This window comes from Scyliorhinus torazame, chromosome 1 (genome assembly GCF_047496885.1).
Source record: "Scyliorhinus torazame isolate Kashiwa2021f chromosome 1, sScyTor2.1, whole genome shotgun sequence".
NCBI classification, from domain to species: domain Eukaryota; kingdom Metazoa; phylum Chordata; class Chondrichthyes; order Carcharhiniformes; family Scyliorhinidae; genus Scyliorhinus; species Scyliorhinus torazame.
In genome coordinates this window covers 418,189,024-418,212,108 of record NC_092707.1, presented here as the reverse complement: position 1 = coordinate 418,212,108, position 23,085 = coordinate 418,189,024, and the positions used below count along the sequence as shown (strand labels likewise).

The 23,085-nt window shown below is 51.8% G+C and overlaps 1 protein-coding gene across 1 annotated transcript in view; it reads right to left on the bottom strand.

Annotated features, from left to right (window-relative positions):
- LOC140425006 (protein EFR3 homolog B-like) overlaps positions 1–23,085 on the bottom strand; it is a 252,529-nt gene that overhangs the window by 162,937 nt on the left and 66,507 nt on the right. The window contains exons 2-4 of the mRNA XM_072508816.1: positions 15,951–16,027; positions 12,092–12,219; positions 4,993–5,143 (exon numbers count right to left, since the gene is read on the bottom strand). Coding sequence (XP_072364917.1) covers positions 4,993–5,143; positions 12,092–12,219; positions 15,951–16,027 — 356 coding nt within the window. The remainder of the gene's footprint in view (positions 1–4,992; positions 5,144–12,091; positions 12,220–15,950; positions 16,028–23,085) is intronic.

The window sequence follows — 23,085 nt, the reverse complement described above, 5'->3', positions numbered from 1 at the left end:
CTGCAGCATAATCCCTGTGCCTTTATATTCCAATCCTCTAGATATAAAGGCTAGCCTTCCATTAGACTTTTAGATTATTTTCTGCACTTGTTCCTGGTATTTTAAGGTTCTCTGCACCTTAACCCCCCAGTCTCTTTGGACATCCACTGTACCTAACCCTTCTCCATTTAGAAAGTACTTTGTTCAATAGGTGGCACAGTGGTTAGCACTGCTGCCTCACAGCTCCAAGGTCCCAGGTTCGATTCCGGCTTGGGTCACTGTCTGTGCGGAGTCTGCACGTTCTCCCCGTTTCTGCGTGGGTTTCCTCCGGGTGCTCCGGTTTCCTCCCACAGTCCAAAGATGTGCAGGTTAGGTGGATTGGCCATGATAAATTGTCCTTTAGTGTCCAAAAGGTTTTGTGGGGATACAAGGTTAGAGGGTGGAGGTGAACTTTCCAAGGGGCGGAGCAGATTCGATGGGTCGAATGGCCTCCTTCTGCACTGTAAATTCTACGAAATCTATTCTTTTTTGGTCCAAAATGGATAACCTCACATTTCATCTGCCACAATTTTGCTCATTCACCTCGTCTGTCAATGTCTTCTTGCAAAGAACAAAGAACATTTCAGCACAGGAACAGGTCCTTCAGCCTCCAAGGCTGCACCAAGTATGCTGCCCGTCTGAACTGAAACCCCCTACCCTTCCGGGGTCCGTATCCCTCTATTCCCATCCTATTCATGTATTTGTCAAGATGCCCCTTAAATGTCACTATCGTCCCTGCTTCCACCGCCTCCTCCGGCAACGGGTTCCAGGCACCCACTACCCTCTGTGTAAAACACTTGCCTCGTACATCTCCTTTAAATCTTGTCCCTCTACCCTTAATTCTATGCCCCCTAGTAATTGACTCTTCCTTTGCCCTCAAACATCTTTCCCCACTCTACAATCTACATGGGCAGCAAGGTGAAACAGTGGTTAGCACTGTTGCTTCACAGCGCCAGGATCTCAGGTTCGATTCCCAGCTTGGGTCACTGTCTGTGCGGAGTCTGCACGTTCTCCCCGTGTGTGCATGGGTTTCCTCCGGGTGCTCCGGTTTCCTCCCACAGTCCAAAGATGTGCTGGTTAGGTGGATTGGCCATGCTAAATTGCCCCTTAGTGTCCAAAAAGGTAAGGTGGGGTTACTGGGTTACGGGGATAGTGTGGGCTTGGGTAGGATGTTCTTTCCAAGGGCCGGTGAGGACTCGATGGGCCGAATGGCCTCCTTCTGCACTGTAAATTCTATGATCCTGTGATACATTATTCAGTTCCTGCCTAATATTGTTGTAATTTTCCTTCCCCCAATTTAGCACCTTCACCTGAGGAATACACTTATCTTTATCCAGCAATACCTTAAAACTTACTGAATTATGGTCACTGTTCCTGAACTGCTCCCCTATTGAAACGCTGATCACCTGTCCGGGTTCATTATCAATACCAGGTCTAGTACGGCCCCTTCCCTAGTTAGACTCTACATATTGCATCAAGAAGCCCTCCTGGATGCTCCTTACAAACTCTGCCCCATCCAGACCCCTAGCACTAAGTGAGTCCTAGTCAATATAGGGCTTAAACTCACCCACCACAACAACCCTGTTACTTTTGAACCTTTCTAAAATCTGTCTACATATCTGTTCCTCTATCTCCCGCTGGCTGTTGGGAGGCCTGTAGTAAACCCCCAACATTGTGACTGCCCCCTTCCTATTCCTGACCACTCCCCATATAGCCTCACTGCCCTCTGAGGTGTCCTCCTGTAGTACAGCTGTGATATTCTCTCTAACCAGTAGCGCAACTCCGCCACCCCTTTTACATCCTCCTCTATCCCGCCTGAAACATCTGTATCCTGGAACGTTCAGCTGCAATCCTGTCCTACTTTAACCAAATCTCTGTAATGGCAACAACATCATAGTTCCAAGTACTAATCCAAGCTCTAAATTCATCTGCCTTCCCTGTTACACTTCTCACATTGAAACAAATGCACTTCAGTCCACCGGACCCTCGTTGATCAGCAACCACTCCTTGCCTGCTCTTCCTCGGAGTCTTACTGGCCCGACTCTCTCGTTCCCTTTCAGTTAATTCACCTTTGCTCTGGTTTCCACCCCTCTGCCAAACTAGTTTAAATCCTCCCATGTGACATTAGCAAACCTCCCAGCCAGGATATTGGTGCCCTCGAGTTTAGATGCAACCCATCCTTCTTGTACAGGTCCCACCTGCCCCGGAAGAGATCCCAATGGTCCAGATATCTGAAACCCTCCCTCCTACACCACCAGTTGAGCCACGTGTTCAGCTGCACTATCCTCCTATTTCTAGCCTCACTGGCATGTGGCACAGGGAGTAATCCTGAGATTACAACCCTAGAGGCTTTTTAAGCTTTTTAGAAAGCTTTTTAACTTTCTACCTAACTCCCTAAACTGCTGCTGCAGGACCTCATCACTCTTCCTAACAATGTCGTTAGTACCAATATGCACCACGACCTCTGGCTGTTCACCCACCCCCTTCAGAATACTTTCTGCAATGTTATGCTATCACCTAGACTGTCTACAATGCCACCTAACTTCGTATCATCCGTAAATTTGGATATATGACTTCCATGCCATCAATCAAGTCATTAATGAATAGTGTGAATAATTGAGGCCCCAACACAGATCCCTGTGGTACATCACTAGTCACCTCCTGCCAATTAGAGTAATTACCCATTATCCCCACTCTCTGTCGCCTGCCACTCAACCAATTTCCTAACCAGGTCAATAATCTGTCCTCAACTCCCTGGGCTTCCACCCCAGTTAACTTTAGCAAATGCCTTCTGGAAGTCCATATAAATAACATCCATATACCTTCCCCTGTCCACTGCCTGAGTCACCTCTCCAAAAAAATCCAATAAGATTAGTCAGGCATGACATTCCCTCCACGAATGTGTGCTGTCTCTCCCTGATAGACCGAGAGTTTTCAAGGTGTTCAGTTACCCTATCAGACGAGGAGGAGCATAACAGACATCTACAGATGCTGAAAGGTGCCCTCTTACGAACGGGATATGGCGCTCAACTCATCGATCGACAGTTCCAACGCGCCACAGCAAAAAACCGCACTGACCTCCTCTGAAGACAAACACAGGACACAACCGACAGAGTACCCTTCGTCGTCCAGTATTTCCCTGGAGCGGAGAAACTACAACATCTTCTGCGCAGCCTTCAACAAGTCATCGATGAAGATGGACATCTTGCGAAGGTCATCCCCACACCCCCACTACTTGCCTTCAAACAACTGCACAACCTCAAACAGACCATTGTTTGCAGCAAACTACCCAGCCTTCAGGAGAACAGCGACCACGACACCACACAACCCTGCCATGGCAATCTCTGCAAGACGTGCCAGATCATCGACATGGGCACCACCATTACACGTGAGAACACCAGCCACCAGGTACGTGGTACACACTCGTGCGACTCAGCCAATGTTGTCCACCTCATACGCTGCAGGAAAGGATGTCCCGAAGCGTGGTACATTGGCGAGACTACAATGACCTCCTGCTCCACCTCAACAAGCAGATGGTGCGGCACCTGTGCCTTGGAGGGGTTGCATTGGTGCCCGGTGTAGGTCACTGACCTTCTGCCTGCACTGGCGGCCAGTCCTCCTGGTCACACTCCCTGAGCTCACAGCCGCCGCCACCTCGTCCCCGGCAGCACTGGCGGCCTTATGGCTAACTCTCCTGGATCCTCGGTCCATTCACCCATGGGTAGTGTCACCCCCCCCACACACAAATGGGCTCTAATCCACACCCCCAAGTGAGGGGATCCTGCTATGGGGTCCATGGGGGCTCCCCTCTTCAGGCCCCCCATGCCCCCTTACAGCTCCTCCCCTCCAAGAGTCCACCTATCACCCCCCAAACTCCCAGGGGCCCCTACACAGCTGCCCTGCAACCCCCACCCTTCAAACCCCCCCTACTCCCTCCTTTCATGGGCAAGGCCCCCCTCTGGCCCTGACCTTTGGCAGTGCCATACTGGCACCCAGGCACCCTTGCAATGCCACACTGGCAGTGCTCCTTCCAGCTTGGCAGTGCCATCTGGGCACCTTGGCAGTGCCAGGGTGATAGTGCCAAAGTGCCAGCCTGGCACTGAGATTCCTGCATGCGTTGCAGGGGGAGGGCCAGGGAGCCATCCTGCCCTGTCCCTGACCACCTAGTGGCCTCCAATGACCCAGGTAACCCACTGGGTGCTGTTCCGCCTTGTCCACGTTTGTGTGCATCAGTACTGCACGGCACTCGGCTGCAGCCTCGCTGGGGGAGCTGGTACATCCCGGGAGGCCGGTAGATGGTGGATAAGCTTACCGAAGTAGGGTTAAAACATACTTAGCCTCGTGCATTGTTAGATCTCGCCCCCTTTGGGCGGGATTCTGATTTTGCACCTCGCTGGACTTGGGTATATCCCGCGAGACGGAAAGTCTGCCCGGAATCTACCGGCTGCCTTGCACTCGCGCAAGAGCCCAACACAAACGGCAGATTGCGCTTCAGCTGCCTCACTCTAATATGCAGATTTGCGAGACAATGGGCGGGATCACATCGCGAAGCCTCGCAAGATCACGTCAGACCTTGTGAAGTGTTACGAGCCAGGTAGATCCTGGAAGTGGGATTTCCAGGCATCTACTGATCGCCTCGCGCCACGCTGCTTTAGGGCACAACGCACCCGATAGATCCTGCCCTTGGAAAGTTTCCCGTTAGATCATGCCATCTATCTTTTAGTCTGGGACAGTCCCCTGGGAGTCCAGCTCCCCTCTGCCACCAGGAAAACTCTGGCCTCTGATGTAAACTATTCTTTGAGCACAGACAGAGGGAACTGGTTATTGAATAACTACCCAGGTCAATACTGGCTGGGGAAGCTAAATGATGCCACGTGGATTATTAGGGTTTGCCTCCATTCTCAATAACTAGAACCCTCCCCTGAACCCCTGTTCCACTTGGGTCAATTTGCAGTCAGTGGGAGGGTGACTTACCGAATTTGTTCCCAGGATCTGCAATGCTGCTTTGTCGGACTCCAGAAGCTTAGCCACCATCTTGAGAAAGCTCTCCACGAACAAGTTGATGCTCTGGCAGTGACAGGCCATGAGGAGCTGGTCTAAAGCCTCCATCGCAATACACACATAACTGGGAAGCAATTAAACACAGAACATGAGGAAACCGTGTGGGAGATCACAGAAATCTGTCATGGTTAATTCATTGTGTAGCTATATCCTATCCATCGGCAGTCACAGAACATTCACAGATAATATCCAGTCTACACACTGTTGAGGAAACTGGCATGAGCATTATTTCTAGACAATATGTCAAAATTCTGTTTCTTTTCAAATCCTACACTATCCTTGCTCCAGTTTTTGAATATATGAATCAATGTTGTGGAGCAAAGCTGGCATGGTGAAAGGTATTCCGCACTTGTAATGCCTCCGAACTAGGGATGGGAAGGCAGGGCAGGGATGGGAAGGCAGGGCAGGGATGGGAAGGCAGGGCAGGGATGGGAAGTCCAGGCAGGGAAGGGATGGGAAGGCAGGGCAGGGATGGGAAGGCAGGGCAGGGATGGGAAGTCCAGGCAGGGCAGGGATGGGAAGGCAGGGCAGGGATGGGAAGGCAGGGCAGGGATGGGAAGTCCAGGCAGGGATGGGAAGTCCAGGCAGGGATGGGAAGGCAGGGCAGGGCAGGGATGGGAAGGCAGGGATGGGAAGGCAGGGCAGGGATGGGAAGTCCAGGCAGGGATGGGAAGTCCAGGCAGGGATGGGAAGGCAGGGCAGGGCAGGGATGGGAAGGCAGGGATGGGAAGGCAGGGCAGGGATGGGAAGTCCAGGCACTGTCACTCACCTGATGACTGTCAGTCAAAGTGAGTCCTGTTGGCTGAGGACAGTCTCTGTCCCCCTGTGTACAGGAGGATCCATGCGAGTGAGGAATTAGGGGCACTGTTTTGGAATTAGTGGCATCCCTGATACAACAGAGATGAGGGGAGGATTTTTTTCTCAAATGGTTGTGTGACTTTGAAACTGTGCCTCAGAATGGGAAAGTGGGGTCGGCGAATATCTTTAAGGCAGAGGTCGACAGATTCTTTTTGGGCAGAGGAATCAAAGTTTATCGGGGAAAATTACAGGGTAGTTTGATGCGGTGGATTGAAATCTGGCTGAGCTGTGGGAGACAGAGGGTGGTGACAGACGGCTGTGTTAGTGACTGGAAGTCTGTGTCCAGTGGGGTACCACAGGGATCTGTCTCCTATTGGTTTTCATTTATTTAAATGACTATGTGGGGGGTAGGACATAAGAACATAAGAACTAGGAGCAGGAGTCGGCCATCTGGCCCCTCGAGCCTGCTGCACCATTCAATGAGATCATGGCTGATCTTTTGTGGACTCAGCTCCACTTTCCGGCCCGAACACCATGACCTTTATCGTGATAAATGGCGGAGCAGGCTCGAAGGGCTAAAGGCCTCCTCCTGCTCCTCTCTTCTATGCATCTTTCATTCCATTACTGTTCAAAAATCTATCTACCATTGCCTTAAAAACATTCACCGAGGAGCCTCAGCTGCGAAACTGGGCAGGGAATTTCACAGATTCACCATCCTTTGGGTGAAGAAGTTCCTCCTCAGCTCAGTCCTAAATCTGAATCTTAATAAAGGGAACTATGAGGATATGAGGCTTGAGTTGGCCTTGATAGATTGGGGAGAGTTACTTAAAGGGATGACAGTGGGTAGACAATGGCAAACATTCAAGGAACGCGTGGAGGAACTACAGCAACTGTTCATTCCTGTCTGGCACAAAAGCAAAGGGGGTAAGAGGGCCAATCCATGGCTTACAAAGGAAATTAGAAATAGTATCCGATCCAAGGAAGAAGCATACAGACTGGCCAAGAAAAATAATAGGTCTGAGAATTGGGGGCAGTTTAGAATTCAGCAAAGAAGGACAAAGGGATTGATTAAGAAGGGGAAAGTACAGTACGAGAGGACGCTTGCAGGGGACATAAAGACTGACACTAAGAGTTTCTACAGATATGTGAAGAGAAAGAGATTGGTAAAGAGAAATGTAGGCCCCCTACAGACAGAAACAGGGGAATGCGTAATAAGGGACAAAGAAATGGCTGAGCAACAAAGCACATACTTTGGTTCTGTCTTCACAAATGAGGACACAAATTAGATCCCAGAAATGTTGGAGAATGAAAGGTTTAGTGAGAGAGAAGAATCATAGGATCATAGAATTTACAGTGCAGAAGGAGGCCATTTGGCCCATCAAGTCTGCACCGGCTTTTGGAAAGAGCACCCTACCCAAGCCCACACCTCCTCCACCCCCTCCCCTGAACCTAGTAACCCCAATTAATCTTTTTGGACACTAAGGGTAATTTAGCATGGCCAATCCACCTAACCCGCACATCTTTGGACTGTGGGAGGAAACCGGAGCACCCGGAGGAAACCCACGCAGACACGGGGAGAGCGTGCAGACTCCACACAGACAGTGACCCAGCCAGGAATCGAACCTGGGACCCTGGAGCTGTGAAGCAACTGTTCTAACCATTATGCTACCGTGCTGCCCCAAGTAGGAATGAACTGAGGGAGATCAACATTAGTAGAGAAATGGTGCTGGGAAATTGATGGAATTGAAGGCGGATAAATCCCAAGGGCCTGAGAATCTGCATCCCAGAATGCTTAAGGAGGTGATTCTGGAAATAGTGAATGCATTGGTGGTCATTTTCCGGGATTCTATACACTCTGGAACTGTCCCTGCAGATTGGTGGGTAGCTCACATCACTCCAATATTCAAAAAGGGAGGTTGAGAGAAAGCAGGGAATTATAGACCAGTAAGCCTAACATCGGTAGTGGGGAAAATGCTTGAATCCTTTATCAAGGACTTTATAGCGGAACATTTAGAAAGCAGTGGCAGGATCAGTCAGAGTCAGCATGGATTTATGAAGGGAAAATCATGTTTGACAAATCTGTTGGAATTCTTTGAAGATGTAACCAGTACAGTTGACAAGGGGGAGCCAGTCGATGTATATTTGGATTTTCAGAAGGCGTTTGACAAAGTCCCGCATAAGAGATTATTGTTCAAAATTAAAGCGCATGGGATTGGGGGAAATGTATTGAGGTGGATAGAAAACTGGTTGGCAGAGAGGAAACAAAGAGTAGGGATTAATGGGTCCTTTTCAAATTGGGAGGCAGTAACCAGTGGGGTACCACAGGGATCGGTGCTGGGACCCCAGGTATTCACAATATATATTAATGATTTGGATGAGGGAACAAAATGTAACATCTCAAAGTTTGCAGATGATACCAAGTTAGGCGGGAGGGTGAATTGTGACGAGGATGCAGGGATCCTACAGCAAGGTCTGGACAGGTTGGGCGAGTGGGCAAACCAATGGCAGATGCAGTATAATTTTGATAGGTGTGAGGTTGTTCACTTTGGAAGCAAAAACAGGAAGGCAGATTGTACCTGAATGGTTGTAAATTGGGAGAGGGGAGTGTGCAGCGGGACCTGGGTGTCCTTGTGCACCAGTCGCTGAAGGTAAGCATGCAGGTGCAGCAGGCGGTAAAGAAGGCTAACGGTATGTTGGCCTTCATAGCGAGAGGTTTCGAGTATAGAAGCAGGGATGTGTTGCTGCAATTATACAGGGCCTTGGTGAGGCCACACCTGGAGTATTGTGGGCAGTTTTGGTCTCCTTCTCTGAGGAAGGATGTTCTAGCTCTCGAGGGAGAGCAGCGAAGGTTTACCAGACTGATTCCAGGGATGGCGGGACTGTCATATGAGGAGAGATTGACTAGGTCAGGATTGTTCTCGCTGGAGTTTTTATCATAGAATTTACAGTGCAGAAGGAGGCCATTCGGCCCATCAAGTCTGCACCGGCTCTTGGAAAGAGCACCCTACCCAAGGTCAACACTTAGACCCTATCCCCATACCCCAGTAACCCCACCCAACACTAAGGGCAATTTTGGACACTAAGGGCAATTTATCACGGCCAATCCACCTAACCTGCACATCTTTGGACTGTGGGAGGAAACCGGAGCACCCGGAGGAAACCCACGCACACACGGGGAGGATGTGCAGACTCCGCACAGACAGTGACCCAAGCCGGAATCGAACCTGGGATCCTGGAGCTGTGAAGCAATTGTGCTATCCACAATGCTACCATGCTGCCCAAAGTTCAGAAGGATGAGGGGGGATCTCATAGAGACTTATAAAAATCTAACAGGACTGGAGAGGGTAGATGCAGGAAGGATATTACCAATGGTGGGTGTGTCCAGAACCAGGGGTCACAGACTCAGGATTCAGGATAAACCACTTCGGACCGAGATAAGGAGACATTTCTTCACCGAGAGAGTGGTCGGCCTGTGGAATTCACTCCCACAGGAAGTAGTTGAGCCAAAGCATTGAATGTTTTCAAGAAGCAGTTAGATATTGTACTGAGGGTGAAGGGGATCAAAGGCTATGAGAAAGCAGGATTAGGCTATTGAGTTGGATGATCAGCCATGATCGTGATGAATGACGGATGCTCCTATCTTCTATGTATGTATCTGTGTAAATCTGCTCCCCCTTAATTTGAGGCTATGCCCCTGGTTCAACTTTCAAAAGGATCAGTAAGTTTGCGGCTGACACAAAGATTGGCCGGGTGGTTAACAGCGAGGCTGAGTGTCCCGGGTTACAGGGAGATACAGACGGGATGCTCAAATGGACAGAAAAGGGGCAGATGGAATTTAACCCTGAAAAGTGTGAGGTGTCACACTTTGGAAGGAGTAATGTGACAAGGAAATATTCAATGAACGGCCTGACACTGGGAGGTTCCGAGGAACAAAGGGACCTTGCCGTGTTTGTCCAGAGATCTCTGAAGGCAGAAGGGCAGGTTAATAGGGGGTGAAAAAGGCAGATGGGACACTTGCCTTTATCAATCGGGGCATCGATTACAAAGCAGGGGGGTCATGTTGGAGTTTTATAGAACGTTGGTGCGGCCACAGCTGGAGCACTGTGTGCAGTTCTGGTCACCACATTATAGGAAGGATGTGATTGCACTGGAGGGGGTGCAGAGGAGATTCACCAGGATGTCGCCTGGGATGGAACATTTACGTTATGAAGAGAGGTTGGATAGGCTGGGGTTGTTTTCTCTGGAGCAGAGAAGACTGAGGGACGACCTGATCGAGGTGTACAGGATTATGAGGGATTTGAGGAAAAACCTTTTTACCCAGAGGGTGGTGAGGGTCTGGAACGCACTGCCTGGGAGGGTAGTGAGGGTCTGGAACGCACTGCCTGGGAGGGTGGTGAGGGTCTGGAACGCGCTGCCTGGGAGGGTGGTGAGGGTCTGGAATGCGCTGCCTGGGAGGGTGGTGAGGGTCTGGAACGCACTGCCTGGGAGGGGGGTGAGGGTCTGGAACGCACTGCCTGGGAGGGGGTGAGGGTCTGGAACGCGCTGCCTGGGAGGGTGGTGAGGGTCTGGAACGCGCTGCCTGGGAGGGTGGTGAGGGTCTGGAACGCGCTGCCTGGGAGGGTGGTGAGGGTCTGGAACGCGCTGCCTGGGAGGGGGGTGAGGGTCTGGAACGCGCTGCCTGGGAGGGGGGTGAGGGTCTGGAACGCGCTGCCTGGGAGGGTGGTGAGGGTCTGGAACGCACTGTCTGGGAGGGTGGTGAGGGTCTGGAACGCACTGCCTGGGAGGGTGGTGAGGGTCTGGAACGCGCTGCCTGGGAGGGTGGTGAGGGTCTGGGACGCGCTGCCTGGGAGGGTGATGAGGATCTGGAACGCGCTGCCTGGGAGGGTGGTGAGGGTCTGGAACGCGCTGCCTGGGAGGGGGGTGAGGGTCTGGAACGTGCTGCCTGGGAGGGTGGTGAGGGTCTGGGACGCACTGCCTGGGAGGGTGGTGAGGGTCTGGAACGCGCTGCCTGGGAGGGCGGTGAAGGTCTGGAACGCGCTGCCTGGGAGGGTGGTGAGGGTCTGGAACGCGCTGCCTGGGAGGGTGGTGAGGGTTTGGAACGCACTGCCTGGGAGGGCGGTGAGGGTCTGGAACGCGCTGCCTGGGAGGGTGGTGAGGGTCTGGAACGCGCTGCCTGGGAGGGTGGTGAGGGTCTGGAACGCGCTGCCTGGGAGGGTGGTGAGGGTCTGGAACGCGCTGCCTGGGAGGGTGGTGAGGGTCTGGAACGCGCTGCCTGGGAGGGTGGTGAGGGTCTGGAACGCGCTGCCTGGGAGGGTGGTGAGGGTCTGGAACGCGCTGCCTGGGAGGGCGGTGAGGGTCTGGAACGCGCTGCCTGGGAGGGTGGTGAGGGTCTGGAACGCGCTGCCTGGGAGGGTGGTGAGGGTCTGGAATGCGCTGCCTGGGAGGGGGGTGAGGGTCTGGAACGTGCTGCCTGGGAGGGTGGTGAGGGTCTGGGACGCGCTGCCTGGGAGGGTGGTGAGGGTCTGGAACGCACTGTCTGGGAGGGTGGTGATGGTCTGGAACGCACTGCCTGGGAGGGTGGTGAGGGTCTGGAACGCACTGCCTGGGAGGGTGGTGAGGGTCTGGAACGCACTGCCTGGGAGGGTGGTGAGGGTCTGGGACGCGCTGTCTGGGAGGGTGGTGAGGGTCTGGAACGCACTGCCTGGGAGGGTGGTGAGGGTCTGGAACGCGCTGCCTGGGAGGGTGGTGAGGGTCTGGGACGCGCTGTCTGGGAGGGTGGTAGAGGCGGGTTGCCTCACATCCTTTAAAAAGTACCTGGTTGAGCACTTGACACAAATTAACATTCGAGGCTACGGACCAAGAGCTGGTCAATGGGATTAGGTGGGCAGGTCAGGGGCCTTTCATGCGGCGGCGCAGACTCGATGGGCCGAAGGGCCTCTTCTGCACTGTATTCTGTGGTTTTATAATTTTGTGAAATGGGAATGTGGAACTTGAAACACAAACAGAGCAGCGTGTTATTCTTTCAATGTTGCTACTATTGGTGACACTTTGGTCTCTAAATAATACCGAGCCCAACACAGATCCCAGAGAGTTGAGGTCATTGCCCAGACTCTGGACAGGACGGGTCAGTGTTTAATGAAGAGGATTGAGGATTGCTGAGGGGCCAGCCAAGCACATCTGATGCTGTGAATTGCAGCTCTTGCATCTTCCATACCCGTATCGGTGCCTGGCCACATCTCTGCTCAGTCTCTCTGCCAGATAGGCACCAATCCGGTCCAGCTTCTCCGGGGCAGACAGGGCATAAAATGTCAGCTTCTCCATGTTGACTTTCACTAACCCATCCTGGAATTAATCACAGAGGGAATCAACACCAAACATACTTCAATATCAGCAACAATACCACAAGTCAAACCACTGCTCACCCCTCAATGCAGCAACACAACACTGACTGAAGATGGGCAAAGACATCATGAGCCAGGAGATTGACACTCCCCCAACCAACTGCAATAAAGAGCATGTTCTGATTTGCAGTTTATCATTTTGGATGAATGATTTTTATTTCAAAATGCCCCAGAAGACTCCAGCACGGGGTTAGACACAGAGTAAAGCTCCCTCTACACCGTCCCCATCAAACACTCCCAGGACAGGTACAGCACAGGGTTATATACTGAGTAAAGCTCCCTCGACACTGTCCCCATCAAACACTCCCAGGTTAGGTACAGCACGGGGTTAGATACAGAGTAAAGCTCCCTCCACACTGTCCCCATCAAACACTCCCAGGACAGGTGCAGCACAGGGTTAGGTACAGAGTAAAGCTCCCTCTACACTGTCCCCCTCAAACACTCCCAGGACAGGTGCAGCACAGGGTTAGGTACAGAGTAAAGCTCCCTCTACACTGTCCCCATCAAACACTCCCAGGACAGGTACAGCACAGGGTTAGATACAGAGTAAAGCTCCCTCCACACTGTCCCCATCAAACACTCCCAGGACAGGTGCAGCACAGGGTTAGGTACAGAGTAAAGCTCCCTCTACACTGTCCCCATCAAACACTCCCAGGATAGGTGCAGCACGGGGTTAGATACAGAGTAAAGCTCCCTCTACACTGTCCCCCTCAAACACTCCCAGGACAGGTACAGCACGGGGTTAGATACAGAATAAAGCTCCCTCTACACTGTCCCCCTCAAACACTCCCAGGACAGGTACAGCACGGGGTTAGATACAGAGTAAAGCTCCCTCTACACTGTCCCCCTCAAACACTCCCAGGACAGTTACAGCACGGGGTTAGATACAGAGTAAAGCTCCCTCTATACTGTCCCATAAAACACTCCCAGGACAGGTGCAGCATGGGGTTAGATACAGAGTAAAGCTCCCTCTACACTGTCCCCATCAAACACTCCAGGACAGGTACAGCACGGGGTTAGATACAGAGTGAACCTCCCTCTACGCTGTCCCCATCAAACACTCCCAGGATAGGTACAGCACAGGGTTAGGTACAGAGTAAAGCTCCCTCTACACTGTCCTCATCAAACACTCCCAGGACAGGTACAGCACGGGGTTAGATACAGATTAAAGCTCCCTCTACACTGTCCCCATCAAACATTCCCAGGACAATACAGCACGGGGTTAGATTCAGAGTGAAGCTCCCTCTACACTGTCCCCATCAAACTCTCCCAGGACAGGTACAGCACGGGGTTAGATACAGAGTAAATCTCCCACTACACTGTCCCCATCAAACACTCCCAGGACAGGTACAGCACGGAATTAGATACAGAGTAAAGCTCCCTCTACACTGTCCCCATCAAACACTCCCAGGACAGGTACAGCACGGGGTTAGATACAAAGTAAAGCTCACTCTGCACTGTCCCCATCAAACACTCCCAGGACAGGTACAGCACGGGGTTAGATACAGAGTAAAGCTCCCTCTTCACTGTCCCCATCAAACACTCCCAGGACAGGTGCAGCATGGGGTTAGATACAGATTAAAGCTCCCTCTACACTGTCCCCATCAAACACTCCCAGGACAGGTACAGCACGGGGTTAAATACAGAGTAAAGCTCCCTCCACACTACCCATCAAACACTCCCAGGACAGGTACAGCACGGGGTTAGATACAGAGTAAAGCTCCCTCTACACTGTCCCCATCAAACACTCCCAGGACAGGTACAGCACGGGGTTAGATACAGAGTAAAGCTCCCTCTACACTGCGCCATCAAACACTCCCAGGGCAGGTACAGCACGGGGTTAAATACAGAGTAAAGCTCCCTCCACACTGCCCCATCAAACACTCCCAGGACAGGTACAGCACGGGGTTAGATACAGAGTAAAGCTCCCTCTACACTGTCCCCATCAAACACTCACAGGGCAGGTACAGCACGGGGTTAGATACAGAGTAAAGCTCCCACTACACTGTCCCCATCAAACACTCCCAGGACAGGTACAGCACGGGGTTAGATACAGAGTAAAGCTCCCTCTACACTGTCCCCATCAAACACTCCCAGGACAGGTACAGCACGGGGTTAGATACAGAGTAAAGCTCCCTCTACACTGTCCCCATCAAACACTCCCAGGACAGGTACAGCACGGGGTTAGATACAGAGTAAAGCTCCCTTTACACTGTCCCCATCAAACACTCACAGGGCAGGTACAGCACGGGGTTAGATACAGAGTAAAGCTCCCTCTACACTGTCCCCATCAAACACTCCCAGGACAGGTGCAGCACGGGGTTAGATACAGAGTAAAGCTCCCACTACACTGTCCCCATCAAACACTCCCAGGACAGGTACAGCACGGGGTTAGATACAGAGTAAAGCTCCCTCTACACTGTCCCCATCAAACACTCCCAGGACAGGTACAGCACGGGGTTAGATACAGAGTAAAGCTCCCTCTACACTGTCCCCATCAAACACTCCCAGGACAGGTACAGCACGGGGTTAGGTACAGAGTAAAGCTCCCTCTACGCTGTCCCCATCAAACACTCCCAGGACAGGTACAGCACGGAGTTAGATACAGAGTAAAGCTCCCTCTACACTGTCCCCATCAAACACTCACAGGACAGGTACAGCACGGGATTAGATACAGAGTAAAGCTCCCTCTACACTGTCCCCATCAAACACTCCCAGGACAGGTGCAGCACGGAGTTAGATACAGAGTAAAGCTCCCTCTACACTGTCCCCATCAAACACTCACAGGACAGGTACAGCACGGGGTTAGATACAGAGTAAAGCTCCCTCTGCACTGTCCCCATCAAACACTCCCAGGACAGGTACAGCACGGGGTGAGATACAGAGTAAAGCTCCCTCCACACTGTCCCCATCAAACACTCCCAGGACAGGTACAGCACGGGGTTAGATACAGAGTAAAGCTCCCTCTACACTGTCCCCATCAAACACTCCCAGGACAGGTACAGCACGGGGATAGATACAGAGTAAAGCTCCCTCTACACTGTCCCCGTCAAACACTCCCAGGACAGGTACAGCACGGGGTTAGACACAGAGTAAAGCTCCCTCTACACTGTCCCCATCAAACACTCCCAGGACAGGTACAGCACGGGGTTAGACACAGAGTAAAGCTCCCTCTACACTGTCCCCCATCAAACACTCCCAGGACAGGTACAGCACGGGGTTAGATACAGAGTAAATAACTTTTTAAAAGGAAAGGAACCACATGAGGCCAACAGAAAGAAAATCACTGGGCAAAAGTTATTTTCTCAAAATTGTTTCCACACTTAAGCAACTGAACTCAACTTAATTCAAACATTGATTAAAAGGTAAAGGATATTTCAAATAAAAAGTCAATTTTGCCTTTGTCAATAAACAAAAGATTCACCTCACGCATTTGCAACAGTGATATAACTTCCCACACAAACCTGGCCCCACGTGGAATTTCTGTCCTTCCCACTTGACCTTTGTGTTGTCCGATCTCTCATTTCCCATCCAACCATTTCAGCCCTCGAGTCATAGTCACGAGAATCTGTGTCTCATCCAAATTCCTCAGACACTGTTACCACTGACAAGGTGCACATCTAGAAACTGATCACTCAGGGTTACAAATCATTACTTGAAATAAGCTTTTACCTCGGGGTCTTCAGGGAAGATGTTGTCCACCAGTCTCTTATACCTCGGACGCAGAGCTCCACAGCATCCACACACACCTGAGAGGGAAGACAAGAAATTGTGTTTGACTGACCTACTTTCCCAGGCACCGTGCAACCACCTGAGGCAAACGTACTGCAGCAAAAGCACAACAGGTGAGGTTTTAGGGTTGGCTGTATCTGTGATAAGACAAACTGATCTTTAGAACAGAATAAGATCTGTTTCAACAAGGTGTTCACACAGTGATGGCTCAGAAATGCAGTCTCAGAATGATTTCATTAGAAAGACGGAGGTTGAGGGGTGACCTGATAGAGGTCGACACGATTCTGAGGGGCATGGATAGAGTGGATGGGCAGGCACTCTTTCCCAGGGTGGAGGGGTCAGTCACCAGGGGCATAGGGTTAACGTCCGTGGGACAAAGTTTTGAGGAGAAGTGCGAGGCAGGTTTTTTACACAGAGGGTGGTGAGTGTCTGGAACGCGTTGCCAGGGGAGGTTGTGGAGCAGATACATTAACGGCGTTCAAAAAGCATCTTGACAAACACATGGATAGGACGGGTATAGAGGGACACGGCACAAGGAAGTGCTGAGGGTTTTGGCCAAGGTTGGTGTCATGACCGGTACGGGCTTGGAGGGCCGAAGGGCCTATTCCTGCACTGTGTTGTTCTTTGTTCAGTCTGCCATGAGGGACCTTGTCAATGTCTTTACTGAAGTCCATGTAAACAACATCCACCGCCCTCCCCTCATCAATTATCTTTGTCACCTCCTCAAGAAACTTGATCAAGTTGGTGAGGCACGACCTCCCCTTCACAAGACCATGCTGCCTATCGCTAATGAGTCCATTTGTTTTCAAATGGGTATAAACCCTGTCCCTGAGAATTCTCTCCAATAATTTACCGACTACCGATGTGAGGCTCACCGGCCGATAGTTTCCAGGATTATCCCTGCTACCTTTCTTAAACAGCGGTACCACATTAGCTATTCTCCAGTCCTCTGGGATCTCACTGTACCAAGGAGGATGCAACGATGTCAGTCAAGGCCCCAGCAATTTCCTCCCTTGCTTCCCTCAGTCTTCTGGGGTAAATCCCATCCGGCCCAGGAGACCCAATACCTCCTCCTTTTCGATGTCACATGACCCAGACTGTCCACACACCCTACCCAAGAATCATCTTCCACAAAGTCCCTTTCTCTGGTGAACACTGATGCAAAGTATTCATTTAGTATCTCGTGCATTTCCTCTGGCTCAACACCGAGATTCTCCCCACTGTCCTGTCCTTAATTGGTCCAATCCTTTCCCTCTTGTTTTTTACATATGAATAAAAAGCTTTGAGATTCACCTTAATATTACCTGCCAAGGATTTTTCATGACCCCTCCTCGCCCTCCTAATTTCCCGCTTCAGTACCTTCCTATTTCTTCATACTCGTCTAGGGTTTCGACTGTCCCCATCCCCCTAGACCGTACAAAAGTTTTTTTTTTGACGTGGTTCACAATATCCCTCGTTATCCAAGTCTCCCTAAACTTCCCAGACTTATCCTTCATTATCTCAGGAACGTGACTTTCCTGAATCCTAATCAACTCTCGCTTGAAAGACTCCCACATGTCCGATGTTGATTTATTATCCAACAGCCGCAACCAATCCAAATTCTTCAATCCCTGTCTCATGTTATTGTAATTTTCCTTTCCCCAGTTTAGCCCCTTAACGCGAGGGTTACCCTCATCCCTTTCCAAAAATACCCCAAAACTTACAGAATTGTGGTCACTACTCCCAAAATGTTCCCCGACTGAAACCTCAACCACCTGCCCAGGCTCATTCCCCATTGCCAGGTCCAGTACTGCCCCTTCCCGAGTTGGACGATCTACATATTGCATCAAGACGCCTTCCTGGAGACACCTTACAAACTCTGCCCCACCCACACCCCGAGCACTAAGTGAGTCCCAGTCAATATCGGGGAAATTAAATTCCCCGACCACAACAACCCTGTTACTTTCGCACCTTTCCAAAATCTCTCTACCTATCAGCTCGTCTATCTCTCGCTGGCAGGTGGGGGGCCTGTAATAAACCCCCAACATTGTGATTGCCCCCTTCCTGTTCCTGAGCTCTATCCAGATTGCCTCATTGTGTGAACCCTCCGAGGTGTCCTCCCGCAGTACGGCTATAATATTCTCCTTAAACAGCAGCACTACTCCCCACCCCTTTTACACCCCTCTCGCTCTCTCCTGAAGCATCTATATCCCGCTATACTTCTGGCTTGAAACATATACACTTCAAACCACTGCGTTTGAGCAGATATGGTGATGTTGTTCTCTTATTTTTGTTCTCTATTTCCCCTTCAGTTATGACACCTTCTAAGCTAACACTCTGGTTCCCACCCCCTGCCATACTAGTTTAAATCCTCCCGAGTGACTTCAGCAAACCTCCCAACCAGAATATTGGTGCCCCTCTGATGTACCATCAATGGCGACAGACGCGAGTCGGAAGAGTAAACTGTGGCTGGAGGTTAGCTACCTTTATACTTGAGGCTGAGGGGCGGAGCCAGCACGGACAAACCCAGACATGTAACAAACAGTAAGAACAGCAAGTACCATAAGTAAGAACAGTGTGTACAATATAATAGTGGTTCACCACATTCACTCCCTGTTAAAAAAGAGTCCGGCGGGGGTGAAGTGGACGGGTTGAATTAGAGATCGAGTCTGTCGGGGGCTCTGACCTTCCGCTGTGATCGCCTCAGTCCCGGCTGTGGTGAGGACACTGGTGTCGGATGAAGTTGAGGCCTGCGTATCCAGGAGCCTGTCGTCTTCCGGATAAGTAGCAACGGAGGGAGAGGGTGTAGAGTCGTGAGTAGCAACAGAGGGAGACAGTATAGAATCGGGGGTAGCAATGGAGGGAGACGGTGTAGAGTCGGGGGTAGTGGTGATGGTCGCTGGGGAACCGGCGGGTGCCAAGTCCCAAAGGGAGACTGTGTCCTCCCGCCCGTCATGGTGTGCCACGTAGGCGTACTGGAGGGTTAGCATGGAGGAGAAGGACCCGTTCGACTAGGGGATCCAACTTGTGACTTCTCGCATGCTTCTGGAGGAGGACGGGTCCTGGAACCGTCAACCAGGATGGGAGCGAGACCTCTGAGGTGGACTTCCTGGGGAAGACAAACATCCTCTCGTGAGGGGTCACATTGGTGGCGGAACACAGGAGGGACCGAATGGAATGGAGCGCATCGGGAAGGACCTCCTGCCAGCGGGAGACTGGGAGACTTCTAGACCGTAGGGCAAGAAGGATGGCCTTCCAGACCATCGTGTTCTCCCTCTCCACCTGTCCGTTTCCCCGGGGGTTGTAGCTGGTAGTCCTGCTTGAGGCGATGCCCTTGCTAAGCAGGAACTGACGAAGGAGGAACCCCGATCGCTATGGATGGAAGTGGGGAAACCGAACAGGGTGAAGAGGCCGTGCAGGGCCTTGATGACTGTGACAGAGGTCATGTCAGGGCACGGGATGGCGAAAGGGAAACGTGAGTACTCATCAATGATGTTGAGAAAGTACACATTACGACAGTGGAGGGGAGGGGCCCTTTGAAATCGATGCTGAGGCGCTCAAAGGGGCGGGAGGCCTTTACCAGGTGTGCTCTATCCGGTCGGTAGACGTGTGGTTTGCACTCCGTGCAGACCTGGCAGTCGCTGGTCATGGTCCTGACCTCCTCAATGGAGTAAGGCAGGTTGCAGGCCTTGATAAAATGAAAAAATGGGTGACCCCCGGGTGACAGAGGTCATTGTGGAGGGCCCGAAGTCGGTCTACTTGTGCGCTGGCGCATGTGCCGCGGGACAGGGCATCTGGGGGCTCATTGAGCTTCCCATGTCAATACAAGATATCATAATTATAGGTGAAGAGTTCGATCCTCCACCTTAGGATCTTGTCATTCTTGATCTTGCCCCACTGTGCATTATCGAACATGAAGGCTACCGACCGTTGGTCAGTGCGGAGAGTGAATCACCTGCCGGCCAGGTAATGCCTCCAATGTCGCACAGCTTCCACAATGGCTTGGGCTTCCTTTTCGACGGAGGAGTGTCGAATTTCGGAGCCCTGGAGGGTGCGGGAGAAGAAAGCCACGGGCCTGCCCGCCTGGTTGAGGGTAGCGGCCAGAGCAATGTCAGACGCATCGCTCTCCACCTGGAACGGGATGGACTCGTCTACTGCGTGCATCGTGGTTTGGGCAATATCTGTTTTGATGCGGTTGAAGGCCAGGCGTCAGGGGAAAAATGGTGGATTTAATGAGTGGGTGGGCCTTGTCCGCATTATTAGGGACCCACTGGGCATAATAGGAAAATAACCAAGGCATCTCTTCAGGGCCTTGGGGCAGTGGGGGAGTGGAAGTTCCAGGAGGGGACGCATGCGGTCGGGATCGGGCCCTAGGACTCCGCTTTCCACAACGTAGCCGAGGATGGCCAGGCGGGTTGTGCGGGAAACGCATTTCTCCTTATTGTATGTGAGGTTAAGGAGCTTGGCAGTGTGGAGGACATGTTGGAGGTTAGCGTCATGGTCCTGCTGGTCATGGCCGCAGATGGTGACATTATCCAGATACGGGAACGTGGCCCGCAGCCCGTACTGGTCAACCATTCGGTCCATCTCCTGTTGGAAGACCGAGACCCCATTGGTGATGCCGAAGGGGACCCTGAGGAAGTGGTAGAGGTGGCCATCTGCCTCGAAGGCAGTGTATTGGCAGTCCTCCGGGAGGATAGGGAGCTGGTGGTACGTGGACTTCAAGTCAATAGTGGAGAAGACTCGGTACTGCGCAATCTGATTGACCGTGTCAGATATGCGGGGGAGAGGGTACGCATCGAGCTGCGTGTACCGGTTGATGGTCTGACTGTAGTTGATGACCACCCGGTGCTTCTCCCCAGTTTTGACGACCACCATTGGGCTCTCCAGGGGCTAGTACTGGCCTCTATGATCCCTTCCCGCAGGAGTCGCTGGACCTCCGACCTGATAAAGGCCTTGTCCCGAGCACTGTATCGTCTGCTCCTAGTGGCGACGGGCTTACAGTCTGGGGTGAGGTTAGCAAAGAGCGGGGATGGGGCGACCTTAAGGGTCGAGAGGCTACAGACGGTGAGAGGGGCCAAGGTACTCCAAGATAAGACTTTTGAGGTGGCATTGGAAATCTAGACCTAGTAGTAAGGCAGCGCAGAGTTGGGGGAGGACGTAAAGCGTGACACTTTTGTACTCGATGCCCCGTACTGTAAGGTTTGCCACACCTTCCCACAAACTTCCAAGGAATGTAATTCGGAAGCCAGGGAGATTTTCTGGGTCGCGGGTAAAATTGGGAGGGAGCAGCGCCGTACCGTATCTGGGTGAATGAAACTCTCCGTGCTCCCGGAGTCGAAGAGACAGGTCATCTCGTGGCCGTTGATCCGGACGACCATCATGGATTTAGTGAGGTGATGAGGTCGAGATTGGTCGAGGGTGATGGAGGCGAGCTTTGGAAGGTGGAAGGGCTGATCAAGGGTAGCGGAGGCCAGCATACGATCAGGTGATTACAAGATGGCAGGTGGCGTCGAAGATGGCGGCCCCCACGTGGCGGGTGGCGTCGAAGATGGTGGCCAAGATGGCGGCCCCCACGAATCGCACGTGGCGGGTGTGCGTCGAAGATGGCGGCCCCCACGGGTCGCACGTGGCGGGTGACGTGGAAGATGGGGGCAGTCCCCGCGGGCTACACGCAGCGCTGCTGGGTTTAGAAACAGGTCGGGCCTGGCAGACTTTAGAGAAGTGGCCCTTCTTTCCGCACCCGTTGCAGATCGCGCTCTTTGCTGGACAGCATTGTCTGGGGTGCTTACCCTGGCCAGTGTAGAAGCCAGGTATTTGCTTCTACACACAGAAGTAACATTTCGGGCCTCCGGAGTTGGCGGGTCGCTGCGCGGCACAGGCTTGCGGCATCCCTGGGTCGGAGGTGAAGGCATCTATGTTATGGAAGGCCACTTCCAACGAGTCCGAGAGTTGTACTGTGTCTTGGAGGTCGAGTGTACCCACTTCCAGTAGGCGCTGGCGGATGTAATTAGATTTTATGCCTGCGACATAGGCGTCCCGGGTCAGCAATTTGGTCTGCTTGACAGCCGATACCGCCTTATAACTGCAGTTCCGGCTGAGTACCCGCAAAGCGCGCAGAAATTCAGCTTGCGATTCTCCGGGGCGCTGTCGCTCGTGGCAAGGAGATGCCTAGCGTACACCTCGTTGACTTCCTTAACATACTGCCCTTTCGACAGCGTTATCGCATCCTCGTACGAGGTAGCGTCTCTGATAAGAAGGAATCTGTGGGTCTCAGCGACGGCGGCGGCGGAGGAATCAATGTAAGATTCAAAGCAGCTTAGCCAGTGTTCAAACGTCGCAGTGGCGTCGGCTGCTTGGGGGTCCAGCTCCAGGCGATCAGGCTTGAGCGATGGATCCATCTTAAAATTTTAGCTGATTAAATTGATGTACCATCAATGACGACAGACGAGAGTCGGAAGAGTAAACTGTGGCTGGAGGTTAGCTACCTTTATACTCGAGCCCGAGGGGTGGAGCCAGCAGGGACAAACCCAGACATGTAACAAACAGTAAGAACAGTAAGTCCAATTTAGAGGCAACAGGTCCCACCTGCCCCAGAAGAGATCCCAGCTGTCCAGAAATCTGAAACCCTCCCTCCTACACCACGTATTTAGCTGCACTATCCTCCTATTTGTAGCCTCACTGGCACGTGGCACAGGGAGTAATCCTGAGATTACAACCCTAGAGGTCCTGCTTTTTAGCTTGCCACCTAACTCCCTGAACTCCTGCTGCAGGACCTCCAAATGCAGGATGCACGCTGCATCAATTCGAATACGATCAACAGTCCACTTCCAAGCTTTAAAATTCTCAAACTTGCTCAAATTATCTGAGTTTCATTTTTACGGAGCCAAAGAACAAAAATAATATTCAGCGGGAGATGGATTAGTTTTGGAAATGACTCATTGACATTGGAAGGGATCAGGAAATTCAGTTCAGACTAACATCAGAACTGGAATAAAGTCCCAACTGGCATCCTTTGCTGTAATTTGCAAGATTTTATATAATCTAGTTTTTTTATCAAATTGGATTGTATGAATGCTTTAGCGTTGCACTCCAT